Genomic DNA, 23605 nt, shown 5'->3' with positions numbered 1-23605 from the left:
TTTATAGATTTTATTTTCATGCGGACAAGATACGCGTAAGATTAATGCTAAAAGTACCCTCACGACTAACAAAAGGCATTGATTTAATTAACTCATTAAAGACAAAATGACGTTTCATTGAAAAATTCAGATTTCTGGAGTAATCTAAAAACGAACAAACGATTGGAGAATCAATCAAATTTACTTTATTATTTACATCTTTCTAATCTTTGTTCAAATTTTAGATCTTCAATGTTTCTCATGACTTTCAATTGCGTAATGAGAATAAAATAAAAGCTCTAATTATCATTTGACATCTTATTACAGCATCTCTTAGAACTAAGTATACTGGAAGTTTACAAACGCAACTTGGACAAACTATAAATGTAAAAATTGATTTTGACTAGTGAACGCATTGTTAGTTGAAACGTTCTCATGCAACGTACTATTCGTATATAAACTTAGTATTTAATTAATTATCTATCATTTAGTGGAAAAACCTAATGAAATATGTGCTTGAATATTTTCATCGAAAGTTTTCAATATTTTCATCGAACGCTAACTTTTGCAATGAATGCAAGTTAACAACCGGGTGAAAATGTTCAACATATTGGTTAATAAATTATGCTCAAAATTGATAGAAACTGACATTGATGCATTCGCAGTCTCAATCACATCGATTATCGTTTAATGCACGCATCGATGCTCAACTTCATACCAGACGATGAAGTACAAGTGCAACGCGTAAATGATCAATCCCAGATGATATTTACAAGCCGAGCACGTGCATCCAGCTTTCGTAAAGGCTGTTCTCTGTACGGACAAACAGGGAGTTAGGTGTTTCGACGATCCGTACAGTTGTCGTCCGTTGCCGCGCCTGGAAACTTGCAATTTCGGTGGAAATGACTTGGATGGCGCGTTTGTAAATTAAAAATTTGCCATTGATGCAGGAGTAAGATATATCGACACATAAATTTATTGATTCCGCCGAAGGCGGGTCAAAGCAGCTATTCAAGTACGAAACCGGAAGTACGAGCCAGCAATGACGTACCACTTCCTGTCCGTGCAAGTTGGCCGATACGAAAAGGATAGCTGCTGTACACGCCATTTATCCCTTTGTCAATGAGCGAACGGCGAGAGAGAAGAAAATAAAGCGAGCCCTATGCGATCGAAGTCTATTAGAAAAATCAAATTCACGACGCCGTCATTTTTTCTTCTTCCACAGACAATACGCGGCTCCCTATTGATTCGTTTCTGCTCGGTTTCTTTGAATTGCGAACTTTTTCAACGGGAATAAGGTCGCCGTTTTAGCCTACGCGCGGGCACTGCATTGGTACCAAGTACGACTGCACAGTGCTTTCAGTAAGATTGATCTCGTTCAATGATTTATGATCAAGAGTGATTTGCGTCTATCGAAAGATATCGCTCGATTGCGCAACTTGGCTGCAATTCGTCGAGGATTGTTTATGATAAACGATAAGAGAATAGATTGAGAAGGTCGCTGCATGACTTAATTCCGCTTGATCAATCAATTTTCCACATGTCATCTTTCCATTACGGACTCGACGAAACTTTACCACATCGGGCGATTTGCAGCACGAACGGATACTCTTTTTAACTGTCTTTCAGCGTCTTTGCCTCAAGAGTAACGATGATATTTCGAGGCAACATCGCCGGTCACGCAAACTGTATTTCAGGACCAAATCTTTCGAATTTTGTTTTTTTCAAACACGGCCGATCGCCATAATAAAAATAATAATGAAAATAACCGGTTAAGTATCGGACAGTGGGCATTCTGTTGAGAAGAGTCAGCCCTGAGACTTAAGCAAACCATTCACTCAGTGGCTCTCAATATTATTTCAACATCCAACATTCTGTCTCATCGAAAACTTCCTCTTCGGCGTATTTCTGCATAAAGTAGCCTGCTGTAATTATTCGCATTATTCGCGAATATTTCCGCTGTATTTATGAAAAAACAAGTCATCTTCCAATTTTAAATGTGCTACATTCTTGAGATTTTGAAGCGAATGCGTTAATTGAAGCGACACGTCGCTAATTGGAGCTTGCACAGCGTTGCTAATCCGTGCAACATAAGAAATGTACGAGTGAATTTTCAATTCGTGCAATCGCACCAAATGTAAGAGTAATGAAAAGTCCTTTGCATAATTGATACATTGGCCTGTTCGTACTTTCGTGCGAATCGAAGACTGTTCGCTCGCGGTGATTAGGCTTTGTTGTGAATCCTCGACGGTAGTCTTCATATATTTACGGAGCTACATCGCTTCGTAATCTATCGAAAATGCGCCGCGCGGCAGCCAAAGCTCGGTATGCTTGCTCGTGGAATACCACTTTTAGTGTTGCGCGCGCGCGTCTATTTTATAAATAAGCGAGAAAAAAGCTTTGCTCTTTAAAAGCGGGACTCCGAGGCGAAAAAAAAAAGTGCGACTAAATTTATGATCTACGCAACGAAAGTGGAGAATGGAAAGTAAAAGCCGTAAGGAGAGGAAAATCTGATATCTTTTAGTCGACAATATTTTTGCGCGGTGCAGTCCATTAGAAGCTTGCATGGACGATTTAGCCCGGGATGCTTTTTCCGCGTCGGCTTTTAAGGTCCGACGGTTTGCCGCCGCGCTTCTTGTCATGCTAATATTCGTGATTTTACATTAGGTGGCTTTTTTTCCACCGCGCGCTCTATTCTTGGGCGGTAATGTCGCCGCTTTAGTGCCGCAACAATTGTAAATTTTTATTTTTAGATTGCGCACAACAATATACCGTACGCGCGCGCTGAGTGCAGTAAAGTCATTCGTCCATTTTCAAATTAAAACGCTTATCGCGACAAGTCATCGTGACAGTTTGCTTTGTGTAAAAATCACTGGAATTGCAATTGTAATCGAATTTTATTCGTGCGGTTCAGTCACTTTACGCGCTTACAACGGAACGACAAGACAGGGCTTTCAAATGAAAAAAAAAAATAAATAAATAAATAAAAATAACGAGAGATCTTTCGAGTATCATAGAATTTCTCGGTTTAGCAGGTGATGGGTGACATGCTGGTGTCGAGTAGTATCGTTGTATTGCAGTTTCTCATATCAAAGCATACTTGCCCGTTTAGTCAACCCGATATGATAGTGAAGCTTTAACCATCGCTTGGGCTACATTCTCTCTCTCTCTCTCTCTGTTACTCTCGCAAGAATGAAAATTGCGCATTCAAGACACCACATATAATAACAATAGTAACTTTGATGCTTCGGATAATTAAATTTGCTCAGAGAGCTTATCAGTTTTCGATCATTCGCTGTAGCAGCTGTCTAGTGAGGGGAGGCAGGCAGGACGTTTGTTTACAAAGGAAACGTCAATTCTGTAATTATATTTTAATTGGCAATAAAAATTGATAATTGTATCGACAGCGAAAAACAAGCAAACGTCGAGATGTAATTTCGAGCGTCCAACTTTATAGGGGAATTTTTTAGTAATCGGCTTTTCATGCATCGTAAGCACATCCCTTCGTCTGTCTATTTTGATTGATACGAGGGTTTTTGGCCACTTGTATGCTCGGCTCCCGCATGAATACACCAAATGTTCTCTCGCGAACACGTTGGATTTTCCAATTACGGGGATTATCATTTCCGTTCATCTCAGTTTTTACGCCGACAAGTGCTGTTGTTAATTACGATGATTAATCTGCGAGTCTGTCGGATGCACTGGAAAAAAGTATCCGACCAAAGCCTAGAATCAATATTTCAATAAAACCGCGTGCACGTATATCGAGGCCCATTCAGCGCAGATTTTGAAGGCTCAATTTCCTAGTATTCAATGACTGATATTTGCAAAAGTTACTGAAAATTACACGTGACTTCTACTAATGGGAGTTACAGAAGTGATTTAATTAGAGCACTACTACGATATAGAAAATGTCAATGAACATTAACCGATCTTTTTCTACGATAACAGCTTGCAGACCAAATGAGTTTATGTGCAATAATGGCCAATGTATCAGAGACGAGCAGTATTGTGACGATCGACCAGATTGCTATGACGAATCAGACGAAACGAACTGTCGTAAGTAAATAGTAACTGTGTGCACTCCCGCGGATGCGCTTTTGCCAAAATTTAATCAACGTGCGCAAAAGAATAAATGCCAACGCCTTTTTATGGGTATTCAATTAAATCGAAAGATTTCAAATCGTATGTCAAGCCGTTTTTTATTGCTCTGTTTTTACAGTAACAACGTGTAGTCCAGACGAGTACCGTTGCTTGGAGGGTATTTGCATTAGCATCGACAAAAGATGTAATGGTTTCTCGGATTGCCGGAATGGTGATGATGAAGACTCTTGTGGTCAGTATTTTTCATTTTGTGCTTCAACGATTAATTTCATACACGTCGGCGTATCGATGAAGGTGTAACATTAGAGTTCCTAATATATCAATTACAATAGGTCTAAATAATGTTCTAGAAATTCCATTTGTAAATGTAACCTGTTGGTCTATATGAATTTGACTGAGAGAACGTTGGGTGCAAACGTTTATTAGCATATCTCTCATTAGTAGAATGTTATAGCTGACTTAGTTTAACATATCACACAAAATTAAAAAAGATTGGTATAGATTCGATAGAATTCAGTTTAGTGGGGCAATAAAAATTTACCGCGAAGGCAAGAGCTTTGGCGAAAACAAGGCTCCCTAACTGAAATAGCGTACTAGGAAATATACATCGCATCTTAATTGAAGACAGTCCTCTAAAATAGGAACAAACTCAGCGATTGTATAGCATTATTATATCGGTTACGAAACATTCATATTCTTATCTGTCATTTTATAAAGTTACTTTAGCCCTAGAATGGTTTACTGTATTATTATTGCCTAATTTGAATACCATCGTGAGAATAAACTTCTATGACGCATAATTCCTTTGCAAAATCAATGTTGTTCTGTAATTTTAATCTCTGCGGTAGCCGAATATTGCTTTCGTTAAGTGCAGAGAAAGTATTCATGATATCTTTTATTACCCGTAATATCCTATCAGGAAATAACACGAAAAATTCATAAATTATTCTTGAAATCAAACTGTTTGATTCGATCGTAGCACTGTTCAAATTACGGAAAAGACTTTTTAAATATTTAATAAACTATTTTTCCATTATACTTATATGAGTAATTATAATTTTCCCCGGAAATTTATAAAAAATGTTCTTTTGTTAATTTACATGTGTTTGCTGGATGTAGAGAGGTTAATGAAGTAATTAACTTTCAATATTAGTGATGTACGGTAGACATTGTATTCAATCGTGTCATACTTATAATATAGTTTGTAATTTAAGGGATTTACACTTATATGCGAGTAAATGTTTTCTATTTAAAGCATTAATAAAGTGGTACATTGATAAGACGATGTAAATAAGGATTCAGGCCCTCATTAAAATTTTGTGTATATAACATAGATTGCAGAACCGACGATTTTCATTGTGACGACGGTACCTGCGTTGCTTATAGTTCTTTATGCAATGGGATTCAAGACTGCAAAGATGGTTCTGATGAAAAAGATTGTGGTAATTATGTTATGACAGAAAGATTATTTTTAACGCAAAAAACAAATTTTATCAGAAACATATTTTTGAATTGAATTTGATTAAATTATTAGATAGTAGAAACGTTAAGAACATTCTGATAAAATTTAAGTATAAGTTATTATTGAACGAAAAATTAATGTCATTGCGAACATTATTATTCACAAATCTTTTCATCAAAACAATGATTAGACATTGCTCCTTGCCCCGAGACGGACTTCACGTGTGGTGATGGTTCTTGTATTTCAAAGGCTCTCGTATGTGATGGAATAGACAACTGTTTGGCTGCTGAAGATGAGCTCTCTTGCGGTACATATTCATTGGCAAACATTTCGACATCACGCTTTTTTACTTTTAAGACACACAATATTTTTTTACGTTTGTTTAAAGAGATATACCTCTAGATAAACAGTTCAGAAACATTATTTCGACAAACACGCACATACTAATTGAAGCTAAGATTTGAAAAAAGTACACTAGCTTACTCATTTTTATTTTCCATCAATAGAACGAAACTGTACGCCGACTCAGTTCAAATGTGTGAATGGAAACAAATGTATAGATCGCATCTACAGATGCGACGGTCATCCAGACTGTCCTGATAGAAGTGACGAAGATTGTCAAAGAGGAATTAACGGGTCCTTAACAAATGTCACATCAGCTATCGATAGTATGATATAAATACTCTTCTTTTCATCTTTTTCCAGACATTACTTTAGTAACAAAACTAAAGTATTTCAATAAAAACACTCACTCACACAAATGCATATTAGTTTTCTACAACAAATTTAATAATAACAGCATGGTCATTTCTCATATAACAATAACTTACATTTTGACTTATACTATGACGAATTTGTTGATCTATAAATTTGCATGTCTTTTTAATACATACCGTTTCTAACTTTATACAGTTTTCGTTTTATATTATAATAATCATAAATATTTTCCAGCTTCAAAGCAAATATTTAGCTATCTTCTACTTCTAAATGGCTTTCAATAATAATTTCTTTTGTTACGACGTCTACATATATTATTGCTACATTCAGGCAGCCTTTTTTCATTCTTACTAACGCTTTTTTGTCAATAATTATTTGCCTTGCTCATCTATCTCTCTCTCTCTCTCTCGTCAGTATATCGTTATTTTACTTACTATCGCTGTCTCTGAATTTTATGAAACTTCTCAATCGTAGGTACAAGCTAATGACATTTATTTTATAGTATCGCTTACAAAACTTCTATATAAGTTGGTAAAGCATTAATTTCTTTTTAATATGGTGCACTCAAAACCTTAAGATAGCCCATAATTTACTCGTTTATTGCATACTAGAGGGATTCATTGTGGCCATCGGATTCATTACATGCAACTTAACTATGTATTATATGCTGTAACATCACTTAACTATAATCATTAATGCTGCCCAGAAATCTATTCTTACAGTTAATAACATGTCTATTCTACGTGATTCACAAAAGGATCCTTTATGATGACACTAAACAATCATAACAGCAGGTTATGATTAACAAACTCGGCGTGCTTTAATAGATTTTTTTTTGCGATCACAATTTCCATTTGTTTTCCAATGTAATTTTGAAATTAGCAATTTATAATTTACTAAGATAATTACTTTTAATTTTACAGACTATAACAATATTTCAATTTTACATTACATTTCTTTTAGAGTAAAGGTAGTATAATTGACTTAAATTGTTAAGTTTGTAATAATGCCAGTAAACACTACAACATTTTTAACCACTTGTAGAATAACTTTTTTTAATTTATTTTCTCAGCATTATATTTAGTCTTCTGAAACTACAACTTTCTTTGTATATTCTTCCTGCATAGTTGTAACAATATTGGTATTTTCAACGTAATATATATTTATAAAACAGTCCAGATATTTATAATATGAAAAATCTTATCCTTTTAACTGTATCTGGTCAACGAAAGAGAGCACCTTGAATTGATCGGAACCAAAGTGGTTACGTCGAAGGTGTCTTTTTAAACTGTAAATTATATTGATTTATCGCAAAAATATTCTCGAACTTGATATTATTTATTTTAGTAGTAATGGAAATAGAATTAATCGTTAAAAGAATACTATACTTATCGCCATGAATTATGGCGCAACTTTTGTAATTATAAAACTGCCATGGTATAGATATGATATTCAAATCGATTAGTTATAGGTACAGGTAAAACCTGATGTAGATTAAGTTCTATTATTTGAATTCTCTTACTACTAAATATAATTGTATCTTCTATCTCTATGCACCAAAACATGCACTACATGACGTGCACGAATCTCAGTCTTTCGAAATAACTACTTCTATATCAATCTCTACTAATTATTTCTATAAATCTGCTGATGTTTAATATGATATGTATCTATACTACCTTTAGAACCTTGGTAGTCTTACTTTCCTCACAATTTTTGCAGAATGCGGACCTGGTGAAAAACCATGTGAAAATGGAATCTGCATTAGCAAAGACTTTTTTTGTGATGGAAACACTGATTGTTTAGATAACAGCGATGAAAGAAATTGCAGTATGATCAAACTCTCTAAATTATATGTTGTCGTAAATGTGATCGATTTACTTTATTATTATTATTATTGTTTGATAGTTGTATTGAATTAATTTGTCGTGGATCATTATTGTGTCAATGATATTTAATTTTCAGCTGCTAGTTGAATTGTTCCTCGATTATTTCATTTTAATTTTAACTCACTAACTCAAGTCAACTATTGAATCGTTTATTTGAGAACATTCGTTTATAGTAATCGACAATTGATTGCTATCGTAATAACGAGCATTATTTTTATGCCACCGTACAAAGCACTGTTTTGTTCATTCAAATTCGGTATCAACAAGAGCGTAATCAAAATTTCTGTGTGAATGAATATTGAAAAACGATTGCAATTATCTTGGAAATGTCTACTCCTGTCTTTATTTTTTCGTTCGTAAAATCGTAAATAATTACTTCATAGTTAATGACGTTTATACTTATTGAAAAAAAAAATTATTATTTGTGTTTCAAATCTATTTTGTGATTATTCAACTGTTAATTTCAATGAACGTTCCTTTCAACGTTTTTAGTAGATGCATGTATGTGTGTTAGTTCGTCTAGTATAGTGTGATTTGCTGTTAAATACATTAGTATAGTTTTAGTCATTAGGTAGAAAGCAGTTATACATCAAAGAATGATATGACATTCATTTTGCCATCGATTTATTGTTTTTCAAAGTTTCGTATGCTCGATTGAATAATAGACGTTCAAGCCACGATTATCGATTTTGTTACAGGCCCGGATAGTAGTAACACGATACGTTATCCTAGCTGCAGGAATGACGAGTTTGAGTGTCAACTAGGCTTTTGTATCAATCGTATCGACGTGTGTAATGGTCGCCCCGACTGTCCTGACAGTCGAGATGAACGTAATTGTACTTCACGCCGACGTAAGTTCAATGTTTTAACAAATAAATCGTTTAACGTTATAACGTTTATCTAAAACCAACATACAAGCTTTTAAACTATATCAAACCCAATTATCCAATTCAGGTCTCGCGAGTTCAGTCACAATGTAGTTGTAACATATTTTTTAACATGAATTATTTAGTGAATTAATATTTATTTTAGCGGAAGTAGGCAGACTTGACATTAGAGTGTATCCGGTGGATCAAATCATCAAAGAGAGTAAGTCGTTTGATTTGACATTAGTAATAATAATAATAATAATAATAATAATAATAATAATAATAATAATAATGAAATCATATATTTCGTGTGACCCGAATGATATCGAACTTATGAAAAGTACAAAATACGGTTGATTGTCGTTTAGGGTCAGAAGTGGTAATCCAGTGTCGAGACGAAGGTCCATTGAGAGCGAGAATTCGATGGGTGCGCGGTAATGGGCAGCCCCTTCCTCCGGGCAGTTCTACCGTTAATGGTCGACTTGAGATCCCCAACATTCAGATGGAGCATGCTGGTCCTTATATTTGCGAAGCCGAATATTACACGCATTTACCCGGCGCACGAATCACTGCCAACCTGGAGGTTGAGAGAAGTGCGTATTTTTTTAGTCTCTCCCCCTCTCTCTCTCTCTCTCTCTCGATCGGCCGAATTATATCCGCGAATAGCTGCGAAATTATCGATGACAATGGAAACGCGACTTTCAGATGACAATAACAATTGGGCAAACCAAAAGACTTGCAGCCCGTACGAGGCGACGTGCAACAATCAGGAATGCATACCGAAACATTACATCTGCGACGGTAAAGCGGACTGCGCCGACGGCTCGGACGAGTCTCGCTGCGGTAAGTTTTCGAGGAGCGTTGCGTTGTGGGCCTCACCCATTGTCAATGAAAATATCTGTTCAGGTCTTCACGGCTGCGAGCCCAACGAATTCCGCTGCGCGAACAAGCAGTGCGTCAGCAAAATTTGGCGCTGCGACGGCGACAAGGACTGCAGCGACGGCAGCGACGAAGACAATTGCTCCGCCTCGCCGTTCAATGCACCGTGCACTTACGGCGAGTTCAAGTGTCACAACGAGCAATGCATCCCCAAGAGCTATCAGTGCGATCAAGAAAACGACTGCATGGACGGTAGCGACGAGATCGGCTGCTGTAAGTACACAACCATTGGCCCGATCGAGTCAGCTTGCAAAAGCGATCAAGCTGAAAGAGCGCCATACAACGAAATGGACTTTCAGCTGCCGTTTACATAACGAAGACGCCCCCGCCGATGGTCGTGCTGGCTCTCGGCGAGACGCTGCTCTTGACGTGCGAGGCGGTCGGCGTGCCGACGCCGGAAATCAATTGGCGACTGAACTGGGGCCATATTCCGCCCAAGTGCACCACCTCGTCGGTCAACGGCAGTGGCAATCTTACCTGTCCCGACGTGCGCATCGAAGATCAGGGTGCCTACTCGTGCGAGGGAATCAACGTCATGGGCTTCGTTATTGCCGTGCCCGATACCATCCTAGTCATCAAGAACACCAGTATCTGTCCGATTGGCAGATTCAATGCCGAGGCCAGGAGGCCCGAAGAATGCATATCCTGCTTCTGCTTCGGCGTCGCCACCGAGTGCAGTAGCGCCAATCTTTACACTTATCAACTGCCGCTGCCCATCCATCGCTACAAGGTCGTGCCGGTCGAGGTCAGACCGGAAATCCGCGTGCCGCTCGACACCAATTACACCGAGACTGTGCCGGCTGACGGCTACGGTCACCACGTGCAAAGCATCAACAATGACATTTACAGAAGCACCGTCATCTATTTCGGACTGCCCGAGCAGTTCCACGGCAATCAATTAAAATCTTACGGCGGTTACTTGCATTACAGCATCAAGTATTCCGGCAATGGCGGTGGTAACGAAGGTCCCGCGGTTATTATCACCGGTAACGATATAACCATTTACAACAACGGACTTCGCGTGGCACCTGATCAAGAATCCAGGCAGAGAGTTAAACTCATGTCTGGAGATTGGTACAAGCAAGATAGGCGCGGAATAACACTGGCCTCGAGAGAAGAGATTATGATGGTTTTAGCCAACGTCAACAACATTTTAATCAAGTGCGCTTTGCCTTACTTTCGTAGATTAGTAGAAGTTGCACGTTGTCGGCTGGGATCTTTAACGAGTGCTGATTTACTTTCAGAGCACAATATGACAATTCGCAGCAGTTGAACGTGTCTATTACCAATGTCATTTTGGACTCGGCTGCCAACACTGGATTGGATTCCATCCCTTACGTTGAGGAGTGCCGATGCCCTTCAGGTTAATATTTGTTAATCATTCTGTAGAACGAGCCTAATTTAGCGTTTTCATGATCGTTTAACTGCAGGCTATAGCGGTCTATCGTGCGAAAATTGTGCTCCTGGCTACGTACGTCGAAAGAGTGGTCGCTGGCTCGGACAGTGTTACCGAGAAGCTCCATCTCAAATACAAAGCTGCCCACGTGGCTATTATGGTGACCCTTCGCGAGGAATCCAGTGCGAAGCTTGTCCTTGCCCCATTCCGCACAGGTGAATATTAAAATATCAAATGATCGATTCCGACAGCGTGCGCACGCGCAAGAGTACTCAATTCTTAACAGCAGTTCGAACTCATCTAATTGAAAAACAAAGACAGAACGATAGCATGAAAATCGTAAATGCTTGACGAGTTATTACATGACAAGTGGGGCTATACGGTTAATTGAAGTGCCACGATCGTTAATGATAAAGTTTTGTGATTGCCACCGCAAAACTGACCAAAATGAATCGAACCTTTGATAGCATCAATGCTTAAATTTAAAAGCTTTAATGAATATAACTGACAAAAAATTGATAAAGATTTCATGATGCACAATTTTTTATGACTTTGTTTTTTAGATTTGACCGTAGCTGCCAATTGGATGTCGACGGTGTTAGCCCGAAATGCGATTGTCCACCTGGTTATGAAGGCAAACAGTGCGAGAGATGTTCCGAGGGTTACACTGGTAATCCTTTACGAGGCGAGGAATGTCGACTTGCCGATTATTGTGATCCTAGTGGAACTCTTAGTGTTCCAATTGATCGATATAACAGAACATGTAACTGTAAAGTAAGATACGATTTAAATGTTGTTAAACTATTTTATAAAATTTTTTCTTGAGTTATAAAAATAATTGTTTTCAATTACAGGAACACGTTACAGGACCTACGTGTAACCAGTGCAAACCCAACACCTTCAGTTTGGCGCCAACAAATCAATTTGGTTGTATTAGTTGTTTCTGTATGGGTATCACCAACCAGTGTATGTCATCCAACTGGTATAGAAGCGACGTACGTCTTATCAAGATTACTAAGATATACTTATTTTATAATATAAACATTCTCGAATAATCGAAACTATTGTTCATCAGATTCGGGTATCTTTCACGAACTCTCCACGTGGTTTTGCGCTTATTAGCTCAAATAACCGCGACTCATCGCCGATAACACGTGGCATAAATGTAAAACCTCAAGCTCGTGAAATCGAATTTAATGATTTCCCCGATCGCGGAGCCGGCGAAGTCTTTTATTGGCAATTACCAAGTTTATTTTTGGGTGATCAAATTACGGCATACGGAGGAAACTTGAAGTATATCGTGAGACACGTTCCATCTCCTGGCGGTTTGACTTCGAGAAATAGCGCTGCAGACGTTGAACTGATCAGCGTGAGTTTTAATGATATTTAAAAAGTTACAATCAAACAGACTTTTTAATACGATTATTTTGATTTGCAGTCTAATGATATAACACTCTTGTACTACTCGCGAGAATTCCCTGAACCAAACGCCCCGAAGACCATCACCGTACCTTTGCTCGAGCAACACTGGCAACGAGCTGATGGAACAGTAGCCGACCGGGAACACCTTTTGATGGCACTAGCTGACATTGCAGCCATACGTATTAAAGCTACCTACACTACGCACACTGACGAAGCTGCGTAAGTTTGATGGTTAAATATTTTCAACGGATTTCCTTTTCGAGACATGCTCAAAGAATTTTCTCTCACTTTTCAGACTGTCTTACGTTTCCTTGGACATCGCCGAAGAATTCAATACTGGAAGACAGCGTGCCATCGAAGTAGAAAAATGTAGTTGTCCAGTAGGGTATCAGGGTCTGTCTTGCGAAGATTGTGCTGCTGGCTACACCAGGGCTATTGAAGGACTGTACCTCGGTATTTGTGAGCCATGCAGGTGCAACGGACACTCTAGTCAGTGTGACCCCGAAACTGGTATATGTGAGGTGAGATATTAACAAAATATTATCAAATAATATTCGTGATATTGACAACTAATAATCAAACTTGGCTGTCCATTGTAGAATTGCGCCGACCATACAACAGGAAACAATTGTGAAATCTGTCAATCGGGCTACGAAGGCGATGCAACACGCGGTACACCCTACGACTGCCAAGTCAGAAATGGCTCGGTTATTCCATGTCACTGCAACCCACTTGGATCTGAAAATAACGATTGTGTTAATGGTCAGTGCTCGTGCAAACGCAACGTCGAAGGAGCAGAATGCGATCGTTGTCGTTATTCCACATTCGGCTTGTCACAGAATAATCCCGATGGATGTAACGAGTGTTTCTGTAGTGGCGTCACCAATCAATGTCACGAAAGCTCTCTGTATTTGCAGCAGATTCCGGTATTCTTCTACGATAACGAGCATGGTTTCACTCTCACAGACTCGTAAGTTTGTCTTCCTTGGTTTTAAAATCCTATTCAACGACTGGGTACATTGCTTTCAATGAGATTTTAATTTGCAGAGCCAGACGTCAAATTGTTAGCGAAGGTTTCGAACTGGATTTTGCCGTTAACAAAATTGGTTATCGCTACACCGATAGCCGATCTAGACGCTTGTTCTGGTCGCTGCCAAGCAAATTCACCGGAAATAAAATCAAGAGTTACGGTGGAAAATTGTCCTTCAATCAACAAGTTAAAGCACAACCAAATTCCAGTTGCCGCAAGGATCAAGACGTTATTATTATTGGAAATGGTATCACACTCTATTGGACGAATCCTGACGATGTTTCACCTAATTCGAATTTAGTATGTTGAGAAATAATTATTAATCAAGCAATATAACAAATAACGTTTTTATTATTAAATTATATCGTTTTAGACGCTGAATGTACCTCTGATCGAAAACGAATGGCGTTACGTATCGACCAACGGTCTGAGAGTCGCTACGCGACCAGACTTAATGAGCGTCCTCGCCAACGTTGACGCGATCCTGGTGAGAGCGTCATTGTGCGACGACATGATCGCTACCTACATGAGCGACATCTTTATGGATACAGCTGCCGAAGGTTTATCTTTCGGCCAACCACGTACCACTCAAGTTGAAGCTTGCATGTGTCCTGCCGGATACACTGGAACTTCGTGTGAAACTTGTGCTCCTGGACACTATAGGAATTCTAATGACCGTTCTGTTAGTCCTCTAGGCTCTTGCGTGCCGTGTCCTTGCAATGGTAACGAACAAAGTTGTGAGTTAGATTACTCTGGCCGTGTTAAGTGTAATTGTCAACCTCAATACGCTGGAGAGTTCTGTAAAGAAAATGGTTAGTTTGGTTTAGTTTTTCATTCGAAAGTCCGATATCGAATACTGATTTTCATTTTGATTTTCAACAAACATTATACAGCTGGTGACATCTACCCCACTACAACTCCTGAACCTGTTATAACTGACAGATCGTCACCAATTATCGTCAAGATTGACGAACCAAAAATTATCATTGTAAAAATTGGAGAAAGCGTCCGATTCCATTGCAGCGGTAGATCAGTCTATAATGTAATATGTTTGTCTATAACTCACTAAAGTTTCAAAACTATACTATGATATTAATTATTTTGTGAGATTTTACAGAACCCAGTTACAATGAGATGGCAGAAAGAGGGAGGTTACTTAGCACCAGGTAGAGGTATCGATGATGGTAACGGTTTATTGGTTATCAGAGAGCTCAGAATATCCGATAGCGGAAATTACATCTGTCACGTTACCGATGGACAATACGTCAATACTGAAAAAGTTACTCTTCACGTTGGAGGTATGTAAACAGTGCTTTTTAATTAATCATTATCACAAAAATATTTTTACTTTTGGATGCAGCTTTTCCTAAGTCACTGCTTCCCGAAGAAGGTACATAATATATGGAGTTTTATGTAATTTCCTGTTACTGTTATTCAATGTTGCCTGACGTTGAACTCTTTTTTTTAATGGACAAAAAGTTTTCTATTTTAAAATTTAATTTTTTATATAAAAATAATTACCGTTTTTGCTTAGACTCTGGCACGGAACCAACAATTGAAATCAGTCCTCCATCTCTGGTGGTTATTGAAGGAGAACCTGCTGAGTTTATTTGTAGAACATCCGAATCAGTTCCATCGAATATAGGATGGGAAAGATCCGACGGTCGTATGAACGAAAACGCAACGTTCTTAAACGGGGTTTTGAGGATTCCCATCGTGACATTAGACGATGCTGCCAATTATAAATGTATCGTGTCGACCCGTAGTGGCTCAAGTGAAAAGATTGTCCCGCTGCACGTAAGACGTAAGTTATTCTAAAATTGGACACCTGGAAACAAAACTTGTATTGGCACTTTTATCCACAGCGCTCAATCCAGTGCCACAACCCGACATAATCGTATTAATATCGCCAAACAAATGGTCTGGATTTAGCGGGGACACTGTAAGACTCATCTGCAATACTTCAAGCCCAGTACAAAGAATCCTTTGGAGTAGATCGGATCAAATGCTACTCCCAACAGCGGCCACTCAAAACAACGGTATCCTTACCATTTCCAATCCATCGCTAAGCGACGCCGGTTGGTACATTTGTACGGCAACACTTCGCGACGGTACAGAGAGAAGCACAACGACATCTGTACAGATCAATCCACGACATGACATGCCAACCGTAACCATTGAACCTCAAAGACAGAAAGTTCCTCAAGGTTCCACAGCCATAATTACCTGTAGAACGGAAGGTGACGAGTCTAACTTTAAGTGGACAAAAGCCAGGGAACCGAGTTTAGGATCTAACGTTCAAGCAACTGGTGGAACTCTGCGTATCGCAAATATTCAGATGGCCAACAGAGGAGTGTACACTTGCAAATTCAGCCAAGGTGATCGTGGAGTTTACGAAGCTAGCGCTATTCTTGATGTCGATCGTCAGTATTAGGTCTTAAATTTTAATAAATGTAATATTTACGTTTTATTTGATTAGTATTTGTTTTGTCAACAGCTCGAGAAATGCCAGTCCTTCAAATTTATCCAAATAAGACTCAAACAGTACTAACAGGTAACACTGCTGACTTCCATTGCCGTGCAATCGCCGGTATTCCAGTTCCAGAAATCAAATGGTCTCGCCAAGATCAACGACCATTCGGCTCAAACGTTCAAGTAATTTCCAGCGGAATGTTAAGAATCAATAATGTGACCAGCTACGACGAGGGTACTTACGTTTGCGTCGCTCAAAATATCATCGGTACGACAAGCGCTACCGTTACTTTAGAGGTCAACTCGTACCCTGTGATAAGTATCAGTCCTCAGCATGGCATATTGAAATTGAAAAAGGGAGCTAGGTTGCATTTGATATGTACTGGCAACGGACAGCCAATGCCAGTTGTCTCTTGGAACAAAGAAGATGGTTTGACGCCTGTGATGTAAGCATTGTCCACATCGAACAATCAAGAATTTTTGTTCTTAGTTACGAAAATATAATTTCCTTCTTCAGAAACCCGTACAGTGGACCGGAGCGGCTTAGTCCATCGGCCACGATCGACATCAATTCGGTAACTCTCGCCGATGAAGGAACTTACACGTGCAGAGCTACCAGTCCTGCAGGTCAAGCTGAAGATTACGTTCAAGTGAGGATCGAAGATGAAAACTCGGTGGATCCGGAATGCCGTGGTGATACTTGCTATGATCCTCCGCCAGAGGTATTTGAGAAAGATTCTTACACCCGTCTTTAACAAACTGTAAAACATTACATTTTTGCAGGATCCTTACTACTCACCAAATGAACCAAACCAAACGGGTGGCCAGATTGCGGGAAAGTTAGAGAATGTTCCAACGGGAGGTAAAGTATCAATGCGCTGTCAAGTTTTCCCGTATACGGATGACAAGAGTATCTATCTCGATTGGAAAAGAGAAGATGGTAGACCAATGTCACGAACCAGTACTATAAGTGATGGTACATTGTATATTAGCAATCTCAAGAAAGAAGACTCGGGAGATTACACCTGTATTGGTGTGGACACCTATGGAAAACAGTTATTCTCTACGAACACTCGGTTGAATGTCGTAGGTATGTACGAAATAATATTGTCGATTATAACAGTTGTGCAGATGTTTACTATAAAAGGATTTCATTTTATTTCAGATTCACCAAAGATCAAATTAGAACCTCTAAGACAAACGGTGCGACCCGGTGAAAGCCCATCAATTCACTGTATAGTTACTGGGGATCCACCAATGAACGTTGAATGGGAAGCTGTTGGACGTCCACTTCCATCGTCGGTAAAACAATCGAACGGTCTATTGAGATTCTATGGAATAACATTCTCTGATGCTGGCAAGTATGTCTGCAAAGCATGGAATGATTATGGCACCGCTGAAGCTGTAGCTGAAGTGTCTGTGGAAGGTAATTCGACATTATACGTACAGGTACCTAGTGTACCTTTATAACGTTTCACGTGAATATAGTTTTTGAAGTAATAACGACAACGAGAACAATTTACGAAGTCAAAAAATGATTGAGCCACAAACGAATCATAATGATCAATGTTTTCTGTAGCTTCCGCAACGCCGATCGTAAAGGTGGGAGCTTCCAAAAATCCAGTTGACGTGGGTGATTCAGTTGAGCTTCATTGCATGACGTCGGGAATAATAAACCCGCGTTATATTTGGAGCATGCCTTACGAAGTATCTCTACCATGGAATGCTAGAGAGTCAGGCAACATTTTGACCCTGACAGATGTTAGTCAACGTAATGCTGGCTTGTATAGATGTGCCATAGATTCTGAAGATGGTGCTGTTGAAGGAGACTTCGAACTGATCGTTAGCGGTACTTGTCTTGAGGATTCAGATAATTTTGGCATCTTGTTTTGTGTAAATAAATTACAGAAAATTATTCACATTATATTTCAGAGGACGACTTAGACACCGACGGAACGGATGGATCAACAATGGAAATAAAGTATACACCATTCGGTAAAGATATCGAAATCCAATGTCGAGATTATCTTGAGCCACCAGGTCGATACCGATGGACAAAAGTCAATGGAACGCTACCAACCACATCTGAAATCAACGATGTAAATGTCAAGAAGTAATTATTACATATAAGTATTGATAATATTTCATAATGTATTTGACTTTCGCAGGCTGTACTAATTTTGAAAGAAGTTAACCAAAGCACTGCCGGAGTATACATGTGCAAAGCAAATAATGGCCAAGAAATGAGAGAAGTGTTCACAACAGTCGTAGTCAACGGATTAGTTCCTTACTTTAGCCAAGCACCAATAAGTTACATCGAAGTGCCACCGTTAGTCGAGGCAAATTTGAAATTCAACATTGAAATTACTTTCAGACCAGAAAATCTAAACGGTATCTTACTCTACACCGCTGAAAATCACAACGGAGATGGTGATTTCATGTCATTGACTCTTGAAACAGGATACCCAACGTTCACGTACGTATTAAAACGGATTTTTCAAATTGCATTTTTCATAAAAATGAATGAATTAATTAATTTACCTTTTTCACTCAAGATTCGATCTTGGATCCGGACCTACTATCGTGAAAGCTGACAGGAACATTAGTCTTGGCGATTGGCACACAATTATTCTGCAACGAGATCGCAAAAGTGGAACGATGATAGTAGACAATTCATATACTTATAAAGCAGTTTCCAAAGGAAAACGAGATACTTTCGATGCTTTCATTCCTCTGTATGTCGGCGGAATCAGCGAAATAGGCATTAATAAGAATGTCGGTGTGACAACCGGCTTCGTTGGCTGCATCAATAGACTTATCGTGGGCGACAAGAAAATCGACTTGATGAACAATATGCTTGTCAGCAAATCTATTACGAGTTGTGAAATTTGTGAGCACATGACCAATCCATGCTCGAATGGTATCTGTCAAGAATCTATCGATTCAAAGGACGGCTTTGAATGTATCTGTAATGTAGGATTTGTAGGAGCTCGATGTGAGAACACAAAACAATCTTGCCAGCCAGGTAACTTTTGATTATTGAATTTTTATTTAGGAATTGTTTTTAACTTTTGGCAATTACTAAAATTGGTTGTGAAATATATAGGTATCTGCGGAGAAGGTATGTGCCACGAAACTGAAGATGGTTACGAATGTGACTGCCCCATTGGCAAGACTGGTCCAAACTGTGAATATTCACAGATGATTCGTACAAGTAAACTGAGTCATCCAAGATCATATCTTGGATATCAAACTCCAAAATCAATTAGAAGGTGAGTTTTCGAAATTCAATAGTGTGTCCATAGATAATGAAATTTCCTTAAGGATTAGAAAAAAATGTCAATAAAAATTTAGGTAAATTATTGCAAGACAAGTTTGGAGAATAGTTTGAGTTCGTTGAAATTTATAAAAAAGTTACAAGGTATAAGGATATTTGCATGATTAGACTTATTAATCAGTAAAATAGGTTCGTAAAATTGCTCGTTATATGTAGTTCGTAAAATATTGTATTGCTCATCAATGATAAGTTATATTACGTTTATAATGAATTGAAAATGTTTCGAAACAACAGATTTATTTAAAAATAATCAGTCTTCATTATTTTATTCATGTAGATTATTTTTCGATAGAAACTTAGATCCTTTGCATTTTATCTAGATGTTCCCTTTTAAATGTGTGCTTATTTAAGTATATTCGACTGATTTGTTGTTTTACGTTAAATACAATGTAAATAATTGTTTTCAGGAATGGATAGAGAGAAGTGGTATAAGTCAATTCCGAAAAGCATGCTCGATTTTACGTGTCGCAGCTTTAAAAAATGTAGATCGACATGCATATATTTTATGACACAACACACGCACTGTACACAAAATCAGTCAATCAAAATAACTTGGTGCCTTATTTTATAAGCTCTACACTATGCACAGAAAAAAAACGTAATTTTTAACTTTATGCGCTTCAAAGTATATCTATTTTTATATAATATTAAATGCACAGCCAATAACGGGATAACTTTCATATTTTATATAAATTATTATAGATATGCTTTATTTTGTACTTATAATAAGATGTGAGTTCAAAAGATGTGGTTGAACTAAAAAATTCATCTATTAGGATTATTTTTATATATACATATACAATACAGCGAATGTACGAATCTATTTCATCAACACTAGTACTGATATTTTACATCAACAACTGCCATAATTTTACTTGTATGATAATAAAATAAAAATTAAAAAATAGCATGTGCAATTACAATATTACACAACCTTGTACTCGAGGCTCAGAATGATATATTCACCTTACTGGGATAAACGAATAAACGCATGTAACATATAAGGTAGCGATTAATCAACGCTAGACACACTACTCAAAGACGATGCCCATTAAAAGGAAGTAAAATTATGATTGAAAAATATTTAAACAAAAATACATATACATGTTCTAACACCTCTTTACCCACGTAAGCAATGTATGTATAGTCCACGTATATATAGATATGTATAGATATATATATATATATATTTATCAAATGGAATGATTTTTAAAAAGTAAGTACATTTGAAAGCCTAAACGTATAATTATCATTTTAGATATTTAGTTCCCGTGCTTGGAATATCATTGTGGTAGATATAAAAATTTTATCATAAGAAAGTTTTGTCTCGGTGCTAACGAGAAATCTAAATTCAGATATATGTTCGCCATTTAGCAAAGCGATGCTGACGGATATTAAAATAAGCGATTTCACTCTAGGCAATAATCAAGCCAAGTCGCTTATCATTTGCTACATCACAACAACGGCATTAAAAACCACGAATCGCTATTGAATTTGATGGAATTCGTCCATTCTGCCGGTAGCTTGCACGCGCATAGCATTCCAAATGGCATACGCTGTAGCTATAGAAAAACCGTATTGCTTTTCCTGGAGTACGCGCAGTAGGTAGTTTTGAGCGTTGCGAGGCGACGGGTGCGATTAGCTTTGAGACGCTCGCAGCGTCGCTAATGCTACGTTTGCTTATGTGTGTTGTGCTCGCTGAGTGTCGCTTTGGGCAAATGGAATGTTGCAGATTGCGAATGTCAGTGAGTTTGAAGCCCGCCGGCCAGGAGAACGGGATCCTGATGTATTGCGCGCAGAGCGCCCGAGGTACCGGCGATTTCATAGCGCTCGTCATTCACGAGCGCCGCTTGAGGTTTCTCTTCGGGATGGGCGCAAGAGTGAACGAGCTCCGATCGAATCACACGATGGAGCCTGGCAAATGGCACCGCGTGAGTATCGGCAAGGATCACCGATGGGCGTCGCTCACCGTCAACGCGGCCACGAGGAAGAAATTGATCTTCGGCCCGCAGCGTCCCATGTACTTGAAGACTCTCACCTATTTCGGTGGCGTCGATCACACGTCCATCAGCATTCACAAAAGCCTCCGCGTCAAGCTTTCATTTAACGGATGCCTCGACAAGGTAAACGTACCGTTTGGGCCCCGCTACGACAATTAACAGCTTCGCGTACAACGAATTGCAATTGCGTAGATACACGCGTACTCGACCAAGTTCGACATGTTCAAGTCGATCGCGGCGTCGTCGAACGTCGAAGAGTGCAACGACTTCGACTCGCACACGCAGTGGCACAGAGCGACCACCGCGGCGCCGCTGATAAAGCTGGATTTCTGCGTTGGCAAGCCGTGCGTCCACGGCGTCTGCCAGAACGTCGGCAGTAGCGACTACTCGTGCATCTGCGAGTACGGCTACGTCGGCAGGAATTGCGAGAACATGCTGAAGCAGTGCGAGCTTCTGAGCCCCTGCCTGAACGGCGGCACCTGCGCCGATTCGCGCGGCTCCTATAAATGCGACTGCAGATACGGCTTTACCGGGCAGAACTGCAGCAAGAGTGAGTGGATTTCCCGTAGTAGTGCCGTAGTGCCTTCGCGCGAACGCTCACCGTTGCGCTTCGATTGCTGCCAGGCGTGGACGTCGAGGACGACGCCAACTTTCGAGGCGACGGCTGGCTCGAGCTAAGCAACAACGTCATGATGCACGACGAGCGAAGAGAGATGATCGGCTTCGAGATCTCAACCAACGAGACCGACGGGCTGATTTTGTGGCACGGCGACGAATCTAGCAGGCGACTCATGAGCAGCTACATGGCTCTCGCCGTGACCGACGGGTTTGTCATTTCGAGCGCGCACTCGCGATAAAAAATAAGAAAGGGTATCTTCCGCTCTACCGCTGATCACTTTTCTAGGTACGTTGAGTTCCAATACAATTTGGGCTCAGGACCGGCTATCTTACGAATGAGCTCCTTCAAAGTAGACGACGGCAAGCGGCATAGGATCATACTGAAACGTCACGAAAGAGACGGCAGCATGGAACTTGACGGCGAACATATCGAAACTGGCACGAGCGACGGACTGAACCGCGAGCTGGAAATACGTGGCAACGTCTACATCGGAGGTGTGCCGGAATATTCCATGACAGGTAGCAGATATCACGTCGGGTTTTCGGGCTGCATTCATACTCTCGAAGTTCAAGATTCTGGGGCCATCGATATGGGGAAGTACGTGCTAAGAGGAAAAAACGTCGCACCCTGCTCCAGGTAATTGTCTAACTGTGATATATCGCGTCGAGAAAACGCTGAGCGTACGTTTCGTCGAATATTTCCAGAGCAAGACACAATCCGTCATCGCTGGTAAAAACTGATACCGGAAAAGACGCGTTCGATCCTTACGATTGGCCAACACCCATCAATATTCCTCATCCGAAGTCGACGTTCAACAAAGCTTCAATTTTCATCAATCACCGTAGTCTTATGTACATAACTTTTCTTCACTTCTCAGTAGCATTCTTCTTGCGTAGGGACTTTTTAGTTGACTTTATTACTGTCTGTGTCTTATGACAATAAAAGTTCGTTAGCCTGTCGATAAAAACGAAACTGTACGATAATCTTTTTGTAAATTTTATAATATTTGTAATAACTACAAAGAGTATGTTCCTTGTGATTATTGTACAAATAAGGTAGAAAAATTGCTGTTGCGCTGTACATAAGTTTCCTCGATCGTTTTTCTTTTCTGCTTATTTTTTAATTCGAATGTTTTCTTCAAATGTATATTGACATTTTTTTCCGTCGTTCTTTTGCAGTGAAGACAAAAGTACAGCGATTATGCTTCTGATGCCTATACAGCAACTATCAAAGCTTGAAAGTAACTGCTTTTATCGATTTATATATATATATATATATATATATATATATATATATATATATATATATAAACAAGCAAAAAAAATTAGATGGTAAATTACAAAATATCAATTTTATATATGCATTAAGAA

General features: G+C 39.1%; 1 protein-coding gene across 1 annotated transcript in view; it reads left to right on the top strand.

The window, feature by feature from the left end:
* The window catches only part of LOC131667604 (basement membrane-specific heparan sulfate proteoglycan core protein-like), a 47246-nt gene extending 23795 nt beyond the window's left edge, over positions 1-23451 (top strand). The window contains exons 8-47 of the mRNA XM_058941112.1: positions 3931-4038; positions 4202-4315; positions 5418-5525; positions 5736-5852; positions 6052-6213; positions 8850-9002; positions 9184-9240; positions 9389-9613; positions 9726-9863; positions 9927-10172; positions 10259-11120; positions 11204-11322; positions 11390-11570; positions 11919-12129; positions 12210-12350; positions 12431-12724; positions 12794-12996; positions 13073-13298; positions 13377-13747; positions 13825-14107; positions 14181-14619; positions 14701-14849; positions 14925-15105; positions 15168-15197; positions 15342-15611; positions 15673-16230; positions 16305-16725; positions 16797-17001; positions 17063-17369; positions 17445-17705; positions 17859-18128; positions 18212-18378; positions 18448-18755; positions 18835-19304; positions 19386-19551; positions 21349-21739; positions 21809-22166; positions 22241-22442; positions 22521-22871; positions 22940-23451. Coding sequence (XP_058797095.1) covers positions 3931-4038; positions 4202-4315; positions 5418-5525; positions 5736-5852; positions 6052-6213; positions 8850-9002; positions 9184-9240; positions 9389-9613; positions 9726-9863; positions 9927-10172; positions 10259-11120; positions 11204-11322; positions 11390-11570; positions 11919-12129; positions 12210-12350; positions 12431-12724; positions 12794-12996; positions 13073-13298; positions 13377-13747; positions 13825-14107; positions 14181-14619; positions 14701-14849; positions 14925-15105; positions 15168-15197; positions 15342-15611; positions 15673-16230; positions 16305-16725; positions 16797-17001; positions 17063-17369; positions 17445-17705; positions 17859-18128; positions 18212-18378; positions 18448-18755; positions 18835-19304; positions 19386-19551; positions 21349-21739; positions 21809-22166; positions 22241-22442; positions 22521-22871; positions 22940-23171 — 10055 coding nt within the window. The 3' untranslated portion in view covers positions 23172-23451. The remainder of the gene's footprint in view (positions 1-3930; positions 4039-4201; positions 4316-5417; positions 5526-5735; positions 5853-6051; positions 6214-8849; positions 9003-9183; positions 9241-9388; positions 9614-9725; positions 9864-9926; positions 10173-10258; positions 11121-11203; positions 11323-11389; positions 11571-11918; positions 12130-12209; positions 12351-12430; positions 12725-12793; positions 12997-13072; positions 13299-13376; positions 13748-13824; positions 14108-14180; positions 14620-14700; positions 14850-14924; positions 15106-15167; positions 15198-15341; positions 15612-15672; positions 16231-16304; positions 16726-16796; positions 17002-17062; positions 17370-17444; positions 17706-17858; positions 18129-18211; positions 18379-18447; positions 18756-18834; positions 19305-19385; positions 19552-21348; positions 21740-21808; positions 22167-22240; positions 22443-22520; positions 22872-22939) is intronic.
* Positions 23452-23605: the final 154 nt, after the last annotated feature.

Source organism: Phymastichus coffea, unplaced genomic scaffold, assembly GCF_024137745.1.
Source record: "Phymastichus coffea isolate CEN01 unplaced genomic scaffold, Cenicafe_Pcof_1.1 PCOF00068, whole genome shotgun sequence".
Taxonomy (NCBI): domain Eukaryota; kingdom Metazoa; phylum Arthropoda; class Insecta; order Hymenoptera; family Eulophidae; genus Phymastichus; species Phymastichus coffea.
The sequence above is the reverse complement of the archived record's forward strand: the minus strand, read 5'-3'. Positions and strand labels throughout refer to the sequence as shown.